Source organism: Melanaphis sacchari, unplaced genomic scaffold, assembly GCF_002803265.2.
Source record: "Melanaphis sacchari strain LSU unplaced genomic scaffold, SCAv2.0 Contig1334_pilon_pilon, whole genome shotgun sequence".
NCBI lineage: Eukaryota > Metazoa > Arthropoda > Insecta > Hemiptera > Aphididae > Melanaphis > Melanaphis sacchari.
This window is the reverse complement of record NW_020270549.1, coordinates 88-16,282: the sequence shown is the minus strand read 5'-3', so window position 1 is coordinate 16,282 and position 16,195 is coordinate 88. Positions and strand designations below refer to the sequence as shown.

Genomic DNA, 16,195 nt, shown 5'->3' with positions numbered 1-16,195 from the left:
ATTAATACAATTCCACCAGAGTCAATTATTGATGAGAGTTCATCAGAATTATCTATTTTTGAAAATCCACCAGACTTAACTATTGATAACAATTCAGCAAAGTTAGCTGTTGTCAAAACTCCTTCAGAGTCAAAAGTTGATGAAAATCTGCCAAAGTCAGTAATTGTTATGAATCCTTTGCAATCAGTTATTAACAAAAATCAATCAAAATCTAATACATTTAAATTGTTTCCAGAACAAGCTTTTCAATGTAAGTAAATATTTAAGGACTATTGATATTTATTTAAATTTTATTTTATTTGATTAGCTCTTACAAATGAAACAAAAATCAGCACAGAAGAGTCCGGTCTTCTAAATTCTGAATACACATTAAAAGAAAATTCTACAAAATGTGCTTTGGCTGGTTTAAGTTGTGAATTGATAAATTCAATATTATTGTTCAAATGCTCAGTGTTAAATTGCCTAGAAAATCAATTTTCAACTGTAGTTTTAATTGATTTTTTCAAGCATATCAATCAGAATCACCAACTTGTAGTTTGGGATGGAAAGTGTGAAACATGTCATGACAACTTCAAGTTGATTTCTAAACAATATTATGTAAAAAATGCGTTAGAACACTTAATTTCTCATCATTTGGTTTTAAAGAATAATGAACAACCCAATCATATGAGTATATAAATCTTAATTATGTTTTTAATATTTGTAAAGTTTCATAGTCTAATATAATTATGTTTTTTAGTGAATTTTGGAGGTTCAAAGAGTGACCAAAGCTTATCTTCTGTATGTCAAAACATGTTCAAAAATACACCAATTGTTGAAAAGTTAATTAGAGTTCGTTGTTCACGTTTACCTGGTGATTCATTATCCACTCGTAAGTATACATTTTATTTTTCTTTATAGTGAAATAATATTATAACTGTATGATCATGCTTTTAAACTAGCAGATATTTGCAATGCAAAACATTTAACAGATTAATTTATTATTTTTTTTTTGCTTTTATTTGTTTGCTCTTTTGTGCTATTTTAAGTCATTGAATCATTTTTAAAACTATTAAATTAATAAAATAACAATTGAAAAAAAAAATTGATTAATATTCATACAATATAATATAATATATCCTAATACAAATTATAATTAAAGGTGGCTTGAAAATTTTGAAACATTGTATTTTAAACCATTTGTTTGTAGATACCAATATTTCTTCTAAAGTATGAGTTATGCATTTTTTATAAATCAAAAACATACATTTGTTAACTAATTATATAGGTACATATAAAATATGAATGTCATAACTCGTAGTATATAGTTTATATAATTGGTTTGCAATAATATTCATTTAAATTGTTATTTATTTGTGTATTATTTTAACTTGGTTTTTCGTATTATAGATGTTCTCAAACTGTTTCAAATTTAATTTCAGATATTTTATAACTTATTTTTAAAATAATTATAGAATATAACAGTTTTAATTAAACTTAATATGTTTTGGTAAATATTTGTTTTAATTTGATGTTTTACTTTAATAATACTCTATTTTTTAAGTATTTGATATTATTGTATTATTGTTAAATTAAAGCATTTTAAGATTTTAATCTTAAATATTTTAAGTGATATTTTAACACAAGTTTGTTTCAACTATATTAATTTCAAAATTAAGAGAATGTGTGCAGAAATGGAATAATTATAGCACAATTTTAGTTAAAAACTTTTAAGTGGTCACAGGAAATTGTTTTTTTAGCACATTAAGCATTATTCAGTTTTTAATTTAAATAATATTTTTAAAATCATTTTGATGGTTAAATTAATTTTAAATATTATAAGTTAATTAAAAAATTAATTGTCTTTGAAATATTTAATAATAATAATAATAAAAAAAATATCATTACAACTATTTTGAAAAAGTTTTCATTAATTTGTATGTGCACTTTTTTTCAATAATAATATGTAGTAACTTGTACAGTAAAGCGTTGATTATCTGCATGTTAATTTCCAGCTTGTTAATAATGTGTATTAAATTTTTTTATTAAATTATAAATTAAAATCCAGTACATTATTTGTTATGCTTTTAACTATTTAAAACATTTCAATTTGTGTTCATTATATATTTTTAATCATTGATTGATTATCCTTACCCCCCTTAGTCCCAATTAGTAGAAATAATCAATACTTCATTGTAATACTAAATAAACTAATATAGTAGTACATTAATTGTAATTTAATGAATAGTATTTTTTTTGTTGAATATTTAATACACATTTTTTATTTTATTTTTGTCCTAAAAATCTTAATTTTTATATTTTTTGAGTCCTATGAATTACTCTAGTATGATATAGTTTATTTTGTTAATAATTGTATTAATATTATAAATCTCTTTTATTTCCTAAAAATATTACACACTTAAAAAATATTACAATGTCATAATATTAATACTGTCGTATGTATATCATGCAAATAATAAATGTGTAATGCTCTTAAGGTAAAACTTCAATGACAAGTGAAGAAAAATCAAATTTATTTGAAGATAGTCGTTTGTTTGACTTAAAAAATGACTTAACAGAGGGAATAATAGGAAATGTCAGTTGTAAAAAAATAAATAATATGTTATTATTCCAATGTATTGATGAATCATGTCCAAATACATGTTCAACAATAATTTACAATGATTTTGTAAAACATATCCAATCATATCATAAGTTAACCAGTTGGAATGGAATGTGCAGTATTTGCGGATGTGGATTTTGGAGAAATTATAATTATCTATACATGGAAAATGCTCTAGAACATTTAGTATCTTGTCATTTAATTGAATGTCAAAAAAGTGTACATACTAATTGTAAGTAAACAGTAACTTATAGTAGTAGTAAAATACGTCTATGAAGCTTATTGAAACACATATATATGTGTATATTATCAATGCCATGTTAACTTTCATTGAGACCTCTATTCAAATAAAGTATTTAAAATATTTTCTTGTCAAAATTTTCCATGCATTTAAATATGTATCAAAACTGATATTTGTTAATAACTTTAGTCAGGGTAACAACAATCGCTTTATTATTAATCTCATAATTTTATATTATAAATAAACAATAAAAATTATTTATAAGTAAAAAGATGACTTAATGACTTTTTTTTATTAAAACTGCAAAAAAATATTTATATATTTTTTAATTACCTTAATATATTTTAATAAATAGCATAATTGTGGCTTAGTGTGGCGCGTTGGCTGCTACCAGTTGCGGAATGTGACTGGGAGTAAGTAACAGCTACAGCCACTAGCTCCCGGATGGGTGACCACCGGGATCATAGTGGTTAAAAACTTTGGCACACATACACGTATTTGCCATCAGCTGTAACAATCGTAAAAAACAACCTACCGTACCAACCTTACCCCTTACACAGTTAATAACCCCTACAACAGCTAATAGCTCTTGTCGCCAAGCTTAAGTTTAATAAAAAAAAAAAAACAGAATAATTAATACAAATAAAAGTTAATGAAGAATTTTATTTAATATTAATTATGAAAATATCAACCATAAATAATTTATATCAATAATAAAAAATTAGAAATATTTTATTTGCTTATTAGAAAAATAATACAGTGGAACCTCGATAACTTGAGTCGGTTGGGGGCGAAAAAAAAATTTGAGTTATCGAAAATTCGACTTATAGAAGTTTGAGTTATCGAGGTTCCACTGTAATTAAGTTATACAATTTAAGGAGGACGCTATATCTGATTTGTTGTCTCTGTCTTTACAAATGCGTAACAGCAAATCTATGTTCAGTAGTTTGCATTTAGCTTGTTAGCTTTAATATTAGAGTAAATCAGTCTATTATGAAACTTTATGATAAGAACTTAATTAATGTTCATTTGCGGGCATTTTACAATAATTTCATTTTTCATCAAGTATTGTGTAGACAAAGTATTGTAGTTTAATAATGTTTATAATTTGCATAAAAACAGAATTATTTTTATAAAAATTACATACAAACACAGATTTAGTTTTTACTATCAAGTTTCATAATAGATTGATTAAATCTAAGTTAACAAAATTAAATGTGAACTGCTAAGTGTAGATTTGCTATGTTACATACTAGAACAGTGTTTCCCAACCTTTTTACCACTACGGACCACTTCGACAATATTTTATAGGTCGCGGATCACCTCAATTTTACGCAAACTAGGAATAGCTTTTTTTTACTCATTAACAAGAATACACAAAATTTATCGAAAAATGTTAATTTTCAAAACGTACTGCGTGGTAATCAAACGAATAACGAGCGCATACTGAATCAATATCCATAACAGTTATTTGTTGGTACTCATAAAGTATAAATATATAAGCAACGATGTTTGAAATTGACATGATCATTATCAGTCGTGATAATAGTAGTAATTTATTACTCTGATAGGTATCAGAGACACTTATAAAAGTAGAAAATACTTATCGGTCGTCGGCAGAAACAACAATAAGATAACCGTATATTACGGTAAAATAAAATATTTTTCGTTGTTAAAAAAAAAATAATTTTTAATAGAAAACGAAGAAAGGTACCGCGGACCACCTATAACTGGCCCACGGACTACTGGTTGGGAAACACTGTACTAGAAAGATGGATACTATAAATTGAATGTAATGTCCTCTAAAGATACAAAGTTATAAATTATTAAGTACAGATCATAATAAGTATTATTAATTTATATAGATGAAAAAAAAAACACTTACTTAAAATGATTGGTGAACAATAATACTATTTAGTTAAGTTTTATATAATTATTATTATTCTTCAGTTTACATTTGAAAAGACCCATATTATTTTAGATTTGTACTCCTTTGACAAACTCCACACCTGTTTTATGGTACAATCATAACTTTTTTAAAACTTATCTTATATTACTTACAATTCACGCTTACTAAAATTTAAATTTTTCTCAATTTATAAAATCTAAAATTCTTTTGTATAGCTATTTGGTGTAGATTTTTATTATTATATTAATAACCAGTATGTATGATTCACTTAAAATGTAATACAAATTCTAACATATTTGAAATAAAGTATTTAATTAAATGTAATTTCTTAATACAAAAATTCTGTACATTTGTGTTTGTTTTGGTTTTTATATAGATAAGCCTAGTGATTCAAGTATAAGCAATATTTGTGATATGCCCGTTAATAACCCACCAAATGATGATACAAATTCCATTAACAAAAATGGTAATAATTAGTTATTATATTATTTGTTTATTAAAATTTTATATTAATTAGATAAGATTTAAAATTTATTTGGTATAAATTTTACTAGCTTTAATGTTTATTTTTCGAATTTCAAACCTTTGGAAACAAATCATGATTAAAATTCTTAATAATGTACTGAACGAGTATATGAATTAGATTTTCAAATTCCAGGGAAAAGTGTGGTTTTTAATTTTCAATAATCTACTTTAATATATTCAAGAACTAAATTTGGTGGCCAATATATGCTCATGGGTGTTATATTATCATAAAATAATATGATATAAAAAATGAGGTGCTTATAAATATTCTTTTTAACTTAAATAGAGTATAATGTGGTAAAATGTTATCAAGATGATTGAACTTCACACTTTCTTGAGGTTTTTTTTGACAAAGATAAATACATTTCATAAGCGCCTTCAATCACATCTCCGTGTACAAAAAATTTAAAACTTCTGTTACCTCTACTTAGACTTCAAAAATATTTTATAATATAATTAGAGTTTCAATAATATTATATATTTTCTATGATAAGAAATAAATATTTTAATGTCTTTATTTACTAAATATTATGGATTTATGTTGATTATTACATTTATTTATGTAATTTTAAAATTTAATTTAAATTTATTTTCTCCTTTAGATTTTATAAAACACAATGTATTTGAAAACTCTGAACAATCTAGCCATATGTTGCTTAGTAACCAGTGTGATGAAACATCAGGTTTGTTCCAAGTTTATTTCAGTTAGAAATTTTAAACTCATGTTATGTAAAATAAATTATTTATGTCAAAACTAGTGGCTTTATAAGTATGTGGTATTAAATCAAAATTATTTCGAGAATACTTAAAAATAAATGGATGTAGTATGTTAATATTAATTACTAATTTCTTGTATAATGTACAAAATGTTAAACTATAATTTTTGATTATCTTACAATTTCTAGAGAAAAAAATTGTATTGATTTGTATTATAATATAAGTTGTTATCAGAACTATATATCAGAAATTGCAAATGGCTGTAAATTAAATACAATAGATTTTAAGTAAAATAAATTGTTAATGTGGCTGTTTTTTTTTTTTCATATATTTTTAGTGAATCTAAACATTAATCATGGTTCTAATGATGGAAGGTTTCCGTTAAGTTCATGCAACTTTGATGTTGAAAATTTAAAAAAGGTATATAATTTTCTTATTAAAAAAATATACAATTTAGTATTTCTAATTTATTTTAATCGTTTACTGTCTGTTTAGGATAAAGTAAACGCTTTAAAAATTATCTCAAGTGCATCTGGTAATAATGATCTCAATATGTGGATGAAAACGAAGACAAGTTGTGAACTTGTTCCACCAAGTTCAGAAATATCTCTTGAAGCAGGACAACAAATTGTTAATAATGGTATACCCATAGATAGTACAATTTATTTGATAGACACAACATACACAAAAGATTATGATAAAAAAGTTCGAGATTTGCCAATGAATGTGATGAAAACAAAATTAGCTTTTAATGAAATGTCTGCTTTACCAAGACTATTAGGTCTTTTTAAATGTATGGACCGAACTTGCACAAAAATTTTTAATTCAAAAGAACTATTCAAATTACATATGAAATTACATTTTTCAAATACAGAGAAAAAAAAAAAGTAAAAAGTTTTATTACTATCTTTTATTATAAAAAATAATATTTTTTCTTATTAATCTTAACGTGTTATAGAAAACCAAATTTACAATGTTGAACAGTTTAAAATGTGTGCCTACTGCTTTAAAATGTTTGATGATGAAGAGTCTTTGGCTAATCATATAGTTGATAATTACACTTTTTGTGAATATTTTTGCCCTTATTGCTTTTATCGTGCTTATACTGCTTCTCATGTTTTGGTTCACCAGGTAATATTTTTATCTATAATTTTAATAACACAATTTCATTAAATAAAAATATTTATTAATTTTCAGTCTATAATACATACCAAGATATCCAAACATTCTATAATAAAACTTGAATATAATGATGACGCTTGTAAATACCCCAAAGAAATGTTAATGGTAGTAGACTTCAAGGACTTTGTATTACCTTACAAATGTAGTGTTGGTAAGTTTTTCTATTTTTATGGATTGATTAGTTTTAAGATTAAATTTGAAATTTGAGTACCTATTGTATGTATTCAGTGGCTTAAGAAATATAGGTATAATCTAGGTTTACAGCGGAGTTCTTTCTATTTCCATTATCATTTAACTACAAAGACATAATTATAAGGTGCTATGTGTTATAGTCTCTTACAATACCATGAATACCTCGAGTTTTATCATAAATTTGGTAGTAAAACTAAAATCCTATAAAATTATAAAAATATTGTGATAAAAACCTTTCTGAATTGTAGTCCAGCTTTTTTTTAAAGCTAATACTAATTATAGCCATAGTATTTTATCATATATATTAATTGTTGTCCATGTTATTTTAGCGTACATCTAATTCAAAATATTAAATTAAATCTATAAGTATTATGGAGTATAATTTTTTTTTTTCATAATTATACATCCTGACTGTGTTAGTGTATTTACAGGTAGGTTAAAAAATGTTTTTATTGGAAATTTTTTTTATATAAATTCAAATTTATTAATATTTAATTGTAATTATTAAATAATGAACAATAATATAATATATAATAGACATTTTAAATTGAAGAACAATAAAATGTCATCTACGTTACATTTTTTATTATTTATAAATGGCAACAGTAATATTAAAAGTATAAACACTAAACAGGCATGGTAAATATTAATTGAGCTACCACGAAAGATATAAGTATATAAGTATTTAATACGATATGGATAAACCGTTCAAAAACCCCTTGGGTAGTAATTTGGATTTTATTTTTTGAATGCAACTAGTTTGAATACAGCTAAAATTTTACTTTTGAACTCGAATTTCTATTTTATTTTTACGAATATTTTATTAATACATGTTAAATTGTAAAATAATTTAATGTATAGTAAAAAAAAAAAAAATAATTAGTTATTTGCGTTTGGTAGTATTATGCACTTCAAACCTCAAGCATCCGTCTTTTTAAATAGGAATTATAATTTGGTACCCCTGGAAATTATCCGCCTAAACTCCCATTTTCGTCCAAAATACATTACTTGATAAAGATTTTATAATTTAATATACATTAATTGAAAACAAATACTAGATTATATTTAGTTCCATGTATACTTGAGTATTAAAAAAAAAAAAAATTGAACAAAATTCTTCGAAATCACAAAAATGTATAGAATATTATGTAATTAAAAACTTATAAAATATTAAATCATTTGAAAATGTAATGTGCAAGGTTTATCATGAACTATATACTTAATTATAACACATAAGCAGTATTCTGTTAATATATTCATAGTTTATTTTGACAAAATATTTAAACGAAAATTTACGATTTTAGTTTTATGGTAATTCAAAAAATATTAATTTTAGAAACTTGGAAATTGTTTGCCATTACTTATTGATTATATTATTATTTTTATACACAATGAATAGATTACAAGATTAGTAGCTATTTAAATCACTAACTTACTCGCACTGTTCTGGCGTATGTAGTATTGACTCTTGACTCGTGAGTTAATATTATACAATATTGTTTTTGTTAAACATACCATAGTAACGTGCTGCTAAGAGACAATTTACTTAAAGTAATATAAATAAATTATTAAATATCCTTAGGAAAAGAAGCTATTAACATTTCGCCCAGAATCGTTTTTCATGTGTAATAAATTATTTTTAATTTAACACCTCATCCATTGTATATTTTGACTTCAGTTGCAAGGTACATTTAAAATTATTATATTGTATTATATTATAGCTGACGCTGCACGACTCCCTTTTTTTATATTATATATATATTATATATAAAATTTATGCCTTGTGATACTTGCAGATGTAATTTGATATTCCAATTATAATTATTTATTTCACAATTTCCTAAATTGTTGGAATAACCCAAACTAGCTCATAAAATAATGAATTATTAATACTAATGACTATAATAGTTCTGATGTGTAATAAATTTAGTTGATGAACAAAATAGGTCGCTGAAATTTCGTTTAAATATTTTCATTTGTTAATGACTCTGAAATCCATAAAAGAATCGATAAGAATATTTATGAATTATTTATAGATCTAAACAGATAACTTCAGTATCTAATGCTTAATTATAGCTATACTTCTATTCTTTAGGACCATCTTTACCCGTTTTAAGTGAGAGAAAGAAATGTAAGTCCGGAATAAATATTAATATTTTTAGAAAAAAAAATAAGCATGTAAGTTCTCACTATGCATAGGTATTGTCTATTTTTTTAAACTATGTTTGTACTTGGCAACGAATATGGAGTGTGGACTTCAGGGATACAGGCAGTTTATTTATTAATGTCTGGGTAATGGGTATGTATATCTAGGTTTTGTCAAAAGCGCTAATAATTAGTCAGTCTTGTCTAATTTGATAAGAACATATTATTTTGATACTGCTTAAACAAGGATTGTTACTCCTTACTCATTACGCATCTGGCAACCACATAATGTATATTCTCGTGGATCAGATAACGTTTTCCATCTGTTTAATCAATTTGCGTTAAACGTGAACATTTAGCATCCTTTATTATATCATGTATACAATGTTTTGTAATGTGATATTAATATTTGTATGTGATCTGAATCTACACATCATTCTAAGACCCTAAGGGTGTATTTTTATATTATAGTGCATGTAATATGTAGTGGAGTATATTGTCCAAGTTAATTTACAATTTTAAGGTGATATCAAATCGCGTTTGCGATTCATCAAAATTCATGATGTTATTTTCAACGCCTAACCCTTAGTAAATACAATAAAATTGTATCTATACTTTATCATATGAAGTATGAAGTTTGTGTTATCTACTACATAGGTAATGATAATTACCATATTGTAGCACTAGTGCAGTCAGATGGGAAATGTTATAAGATTGTAACTGTTATCAGTTGTATCATTGTAAACATTGTCCTATAAGGGATATGGCCGCTAAACGATATCGTGTGGTCGAATGTCTTGTTTATAAGTGTAATTATGATAATTATGATAATATGTATAAATTATATTGAAATATTTTTATTTTTTGATAACAATATAAATTGCATTTTATTCTTTATAGATCATTAATAAAGTTTATTTTAACTCTGATTTTTTAAGGTTACTGTGCTTTTTCTTGTTATCTACATAACGAATTTATAGATCATTTGAATGAAGAACATCAATTATGTGATAAATTTTGTTGTTATATTTGTGATAATAAAGATGATGGTGAAGGATTTTTTGCTCTACAATCAAATTTAATGATTACGGTAAGCATGTGTCAGATTTAATTAATAAGAGAACCCTTAATTTTTAACTATTAATATTTACATTGGTTTATTTGTTTATTTTAAAATTATCTTTACTCGTTTTGTCATTTGTCAGGGTTTACCTTCAAATTATAATTGTATGTAGTGCTTTTTATTTTTTTTTTTTATCAATTGAATTATATACATATAGGCATGTTACTAATATATTTACTTATGAGACCAAATCCATTTGTTAATCATGTAATTTTAAGATAGAGTAATTAAAATTATATTTTAGATTCACATTTAAAATAAAATGTTAGTTAATTAATTATTTTTTCAGCATTTCAAACTTCATAACTTAAATAAATATCAATGTATTTTCTGCTTATTTGGTTGTGAAATTATTGATTCAATGATAAAGCATTTAGCATTTGAACATTTTGAATATGAGCCTTTATGCTTGGAGCGTTCTACGGTATCTGATAATTGTGTATGTATTTTTAATAAAAAGAATCAGTAAATAACCATATCAATGAAATATTTTTAATTATTTAAATACTTATCATTGCAGGATTCTAAAAATATTAAAAATTTGAAAATTTTAAAATTGAAAAAAGTTATTGAAAATGGAATGATTGAAGTAGTAAATTTACCAGTGGATACAGTTTCTTCTTTACCTGAAGTTTTGCCACAGAAATCTAAAAAAAGATCTGTAGAGTGTTCTGATGTTCTTTCAGTAGCTATGAAATCTGCTTGTATTGATGAAGGATCTCAACCTTTAGATACAATTGTTATTACAGTTCCTGATAGTGCACAAATGGCAGAAAGTAGTACATCATTACCATTAGCTATTGATAATGAATTTATCATGATTGATGATGTAAATGAAAATGATATGCAAGAATCATTAAAAATAAATTGTATTTGGTCTGAATCTAAAAACAAAGAAAAGCGAAAAGTGTCATCAAATAATGATGTTATTGTTATTGATGATGAAGATGAAACTAATTTGTTAGAAAAAGAAGAGCTTGAGAGTCCAAAAAAAAGAATGTGTTTAGAGAAAGGAGAATCAACCAATGGATCTATTAAGGTTAAACGATTGGCATTTCCAATTATTGAATTAGATAAATTATTTGTCTGTAAAGAATGTGGTAAGTATTTAGTCAAATTCTTTTTAATTTTTAATAAATAAGAGTTTTGTTACTTACTTAAAATAATTATGTTGTAGAAAAAATTTTCTCAAATGGTGACATTTATCATGCACATCTAAATGTATGTCCTTTTTGGGATAGTGTTGCTGGACAGAAATGTATGTATTGTGTTAAAGTATTTAAGACTCCATTAAACATGAGTGAACATATCAAACTTCATGGACCTGATCGTTTCAAATGCTATTTATGCAGTTTAAATGTACCATCTCAGCGTGCTATTACACATCATATGAAAAATAGTCATGGAATTACAAATTTAGATTTTGTCCCTGAACGTTCTAATTTAACTGATTTGAATAAAGATAATTTTATTGTATATGAGAATAAAATAGTTGAGCAGAAGAAACAAAAAATTCATAACTTGTTTTCATGTAACAAGTGTTCATTTAAGGGCAACTCTCGTAAAATTATTATGTCTCATATGAAGGCTGTTCATAATACCGAGCAAAATTTAGATTTTGATGGTAAATTTTATAAAACAATGCAAGAACTACCAAATGATGTTAATAATTCTGACAATTCTTTAATACCTCAACAAAATAAACAACAAATTACAACCTTGAAAAGAAAACGTTCTACTGTAAGTAATTTTTTTATTTTTAGTATATTGCTTAAATTTTGTAGTGTCTAAATTAAATTAAGCCATTTAGGATTTTAACTGAATGTTTTTTTTTTTTTTTTTTTTTTTTTTTAAATTAGAATTTTGGTTACCAGAAAGGATTACCAAAAACAAAACATCTTATCAAAGACAAAACAAAAAACTTGTGTTTTTCTCCTGATACTATTGACAGTATTCCTAAGTCTCATATATTCTCAGATCTGATTGGCTGTTCATTATGTACATACAATACAAAGGTGCGTTCAAATCTAATTTTACATTTGAATGGACATATTAAAGGACAAGATAACACTACTAAAGAAATTGTTAATCCTGTACCTTCTATTGGGAAGTCTGAACTTATGTTTGACAAGATGATAAATCTCTCTGCTAGTTCATTTGATGCTATGAATACTGATAAGGTAACAGTTTGTTTTAATTTTTTATTATTATTTTTATATCTGTCTTGTGTGCATTTTTATTTTTTACCATTATTAACTTAACAAAAATAAAATACTAATTTAAAGTTAAAAAATATGTGATATATTTTGAATTATGGAATTGGTATGCTTAAAAAAAATAATTTATTAAATTGGGGGATGGAGGTCATTTGGGTAGCTATCAGGCTTCATGTGTTTGTTATTCCACTAAATTAACCGTCTTTATACTTATTGTGTAAGAATGCCACACCTCTGCACATAAGTTGACCACCAAATATGTTTCTTAGCTTGAATATAGTATAAAAAAAAATAGTAAAAAATTTCTAAAGTTTTAACCTTTTAATTAGTTGTGTTAAAATTTAAACAAATTTAAAATAGTTTATTGATAAATATTAAGTTTTGGAGATTGATTTTACAATCATAGATCATTTATAAGTTCTTAAATCTTTAAAAAAAGATCTTAAAAATGTATCGAATAGAGTATGCTTTGACTCAATTTATTTTGTTTTTTTTCAGTGATTTTATACTAGTTAATAGGTATTAATATCATAAACTAAATTTAACATCTATGTTTATAGGTTAAACATATACATTTTGGGTACTCCTACTTCAAAACTAAGTCACCTAAAATTAAAATAATTAAGTTTTTAGAATCTAATTTAAAAATTTCAATTTTAATGTGAACTGTTATATATATCTATATTTTTAATGAGCCAACAACTTTTATTTTCACTAATTTACAGATGAAAAGAGATGAACTTGATAAGAAAATTGTTGAAGTAGCCCCAGATGACAATTTTAAAACAGATGTATTTCCACAGTTTGTTCCAGAAAGTAAACGATATAAATGTTCAATACCTCTTTGTGATCATATATGTATGACAGAGGAAATGCTAAAGACACATATATCAATCCTTCATTCCGATTACCAGTGTTATATGTAAGTGAATTATAGTTACATTTTAAATGTTATACGATTCTTGAAGAGCATGTATCTAAAAATTTTCATGTTACAAATGTTGAAAAAATGAATATTTTTCAAAATTATGATTGTTCTTTGATAAATTAATCATCATATATTTAATATAAATGTATTTTGATAGATGTCCACATTGTCAACCGTCATGCATTATATCCAAAACTGTAGAACGAAATCAAATAGAATTTCATTTAATGCACCATGGGGAAAATTTATATAAATGTCAATACTGTGAGTATATTGACTTTAATCGAGTTGAAATGAAAACACACATGAGAAATACCCATCTATCAGAAATAACCAATTCAGTTCAATCCAATATCATTGTAATCAGACAAACAATGTTAAAAGATAGTTGTATTGATAGAGGTAGAAGCAAAGGTACTATTGTGTATAACTAATCTAAAATTAACTTAATTAGAAAGTAAAATATGTATTTACCAATTTACTTTTACTTTATAGCTCCATCTAATGTGCCTCAATGGGTGTGCAATATATGCTCTACTGGTTTAAGATATACAGAAAATGAGATAACATCACATATTTTTATGGCTCATAAAGTATCAAGTATGTATAAATGTCCTATGTGTCAATTTGAAAACAAGGATGATAATGCTAGTACTTTTGAAGAACATTATAAATTGAAACACCCGTCAGTAGCAGTAAAGTGCTTAAGAGTATTTGAAATGGTTTGTATAAATTTTAGATTATTTGTACTAGTATGAAATATTTAAATCAGATTAAATATTTTCTAATTAAGAATACACAGATTTTAATTTGTAATAAATATGAACCATATTAGTGGCGAGTTATATTTTTTTAATGTTTTTTGTATGCTTAGATTACCGATAAAGAAGAGTTGCATCAACAACGTTCAGGGGGTGCAGAAAACATTTTAGAACAGCAAGCTTTAGAAAGTATTGAACCTACACTTGTGCCTCCTACTTGTCGAGGAATTCCTATTGAATCAACACCATTGAAAATTAACAATAAACCTCGTGGTATGTCAAAAAGTCCAAAATCAGCAACTAAAAGCTCTTCAATTCAAGCTCATAAACAGAAAATGTTGATTGATGTTTTCAATAAGAATGACAAGTTAGGAGAAATATCTTCAAATGGTTTCTTTGTTTGTCCTAAGTGCAATAAATTTGAAATTTCCAGTATAGAACTTTTCCGTGAACACTTATATAAAGAAATCAATTATAAAACGTAACCAGTTTTTTTTCTTTTTTTTTTTAGCAAAGAATTTTAATTATAATTTTGTGATTTTTAGATGGAAATGCTTAAAATGTTTTGAAATATCTGATTCTCCTAAGAAAATGGCATGGCATGTTAAAAAACATGGAATTGGAAGCAAGTATGAAAAAATTGAAGATGAAGAGAAATTAAAATGGGTAAACAATTTTAGATTTTATTCTTTTATTAAAGTTAATTAATAAAAATTAATAAGTTTTTTTTTATTAAGTTTATTTCATTAGATATTTTTAATTTGCATTTATTCATTTAGGTTAATCGAGTTATTGGACATCAGCATTTTTTATTAACCGAATTCAATAAAAACAGTAAAGAAAAACGTGTTAAAAGTGTTGAAACAAATAAATCTGTAGTTAATAATAAAAAGACATCTTATTCACCAGTTAAAGTTTGTATAAGTAATATTTATTTGACACTGATAATATAATAATTAATTTTTATTTTTAGAAAAAAAATATTGAACGTGAAAAAAAAGTAGTATTTATCTCTCAGCCAAACCCTGATCCTGTATTAAATGACAATATCATTAATTTGGTAGATGATTCCGATGACGAATAATTTGGTACAACTTAAAATATTTATTTTAGAATACTTTTAAAAATACTAAAATTGTATATTTAAATAATTTAATTTTTTTTTTTTTATAGGCAATGAATAATTGTCATGTATCTAAGACTGACAAATTGGCTGTTATTTATTAAATAAAAATTTACTATCATTCCGATATAGTTGGAGATTATGTTTGAAATTATCATTTCAATATTGATGTTATTTGTTTATATTTAATGTGTGTTAATATCTCAAAATTTAATAATTTTGTATAAATATATTTATAGAAGACTGTTATATTTTTAATTTTTGATTACCATCCATATATTTATTGTATGAAAGGGCTTATTAATTTATTTTGTAGTGTATTAGATGAAAATAATAATGATTTTATGTTTCCTATGTTTTCAATTACTTTATGTAGATACTTATATATTTAAAGTATTAAGCAGGTAAAAATCACTTATAACCTTTTAATGTTATTAGTTTGATAACAGTATACCATATACATTTTAGAACTTGGTTAGATTTAAGTACTACTATTTTAAAAGTTTTTTTGTATAGAATAAAAAGTATGAA

The 16,195-nt window shown here is 24.4% G+C and overlaps 1 protein-coding gene across 1 annotated transcript; it reads left to right on the top strand.

The window, feature by feature from the left end:
* The first annotated feature begins 6 nt into the window (after positions 1-6).
* On the top strand, positions 7-15,873 carry LOC112591392. The gene is made up of 23 exons (XM_025335199.1): positions 7-250; positions 308-670; positions 740-871; positions 2,478-2,834; positions 5,129-5,218; positions 5,880-5,960; positions 6,332-6,414; positions 6,490-6,880; positions 6,953-7,125; positions 7,192-7,327; positions 10,452-10,603; positions 10,926-11,075; positions 11,157-11,736; positions 11,814-12,376; positions 12,496-12,816; positions 13,578-13,774; positions 13,938-14,194; positions 14,276-14,502; positions 14,655-15,022; positions 15,087-15,207; positions 15,321-15,455; positions 15,515-15,629; positions 15,715-15,873. Exons 1-22 carry the CDS (start codon positions 169-171, stop codon positions 15,623-15,625), a joined length of 5,070 nt encoding a protein of 1,689 aa, XP_025190984.1. The 5' UTR covers positions 7-168; the 3' UTR covers positions 15,626-15,629; positions 15,715-15,873.
* The last annotated feature ends 322 nt before the right edge of the window (positions 15,874-16,195 follow it).

Excerpts from the sequence above, each read along its gene's own strand:
- LOC112591392 (XM_025335199.1), top strand. The coding sequence starts at position 169 with ATGAATCCTTTGCAATCAGTTATTAACAAAAATCAATCAAAATCTAAT. Across the intron at positions 5,219-5,879 it reads AAATTCCATTAACAAAAATG|ATTTTATAAAACACAATGTA; the intron begins GTAATAATTAGT and ends TTTCTCCTTTAG. Across the intron at positions 5,961-6,331 it reads CCAGTGTGATGAAACATCAG|TGAATCTAAACATTAATCAT; the intron begins GTTTGTTCCAAG and ends ATATATTTTTAG.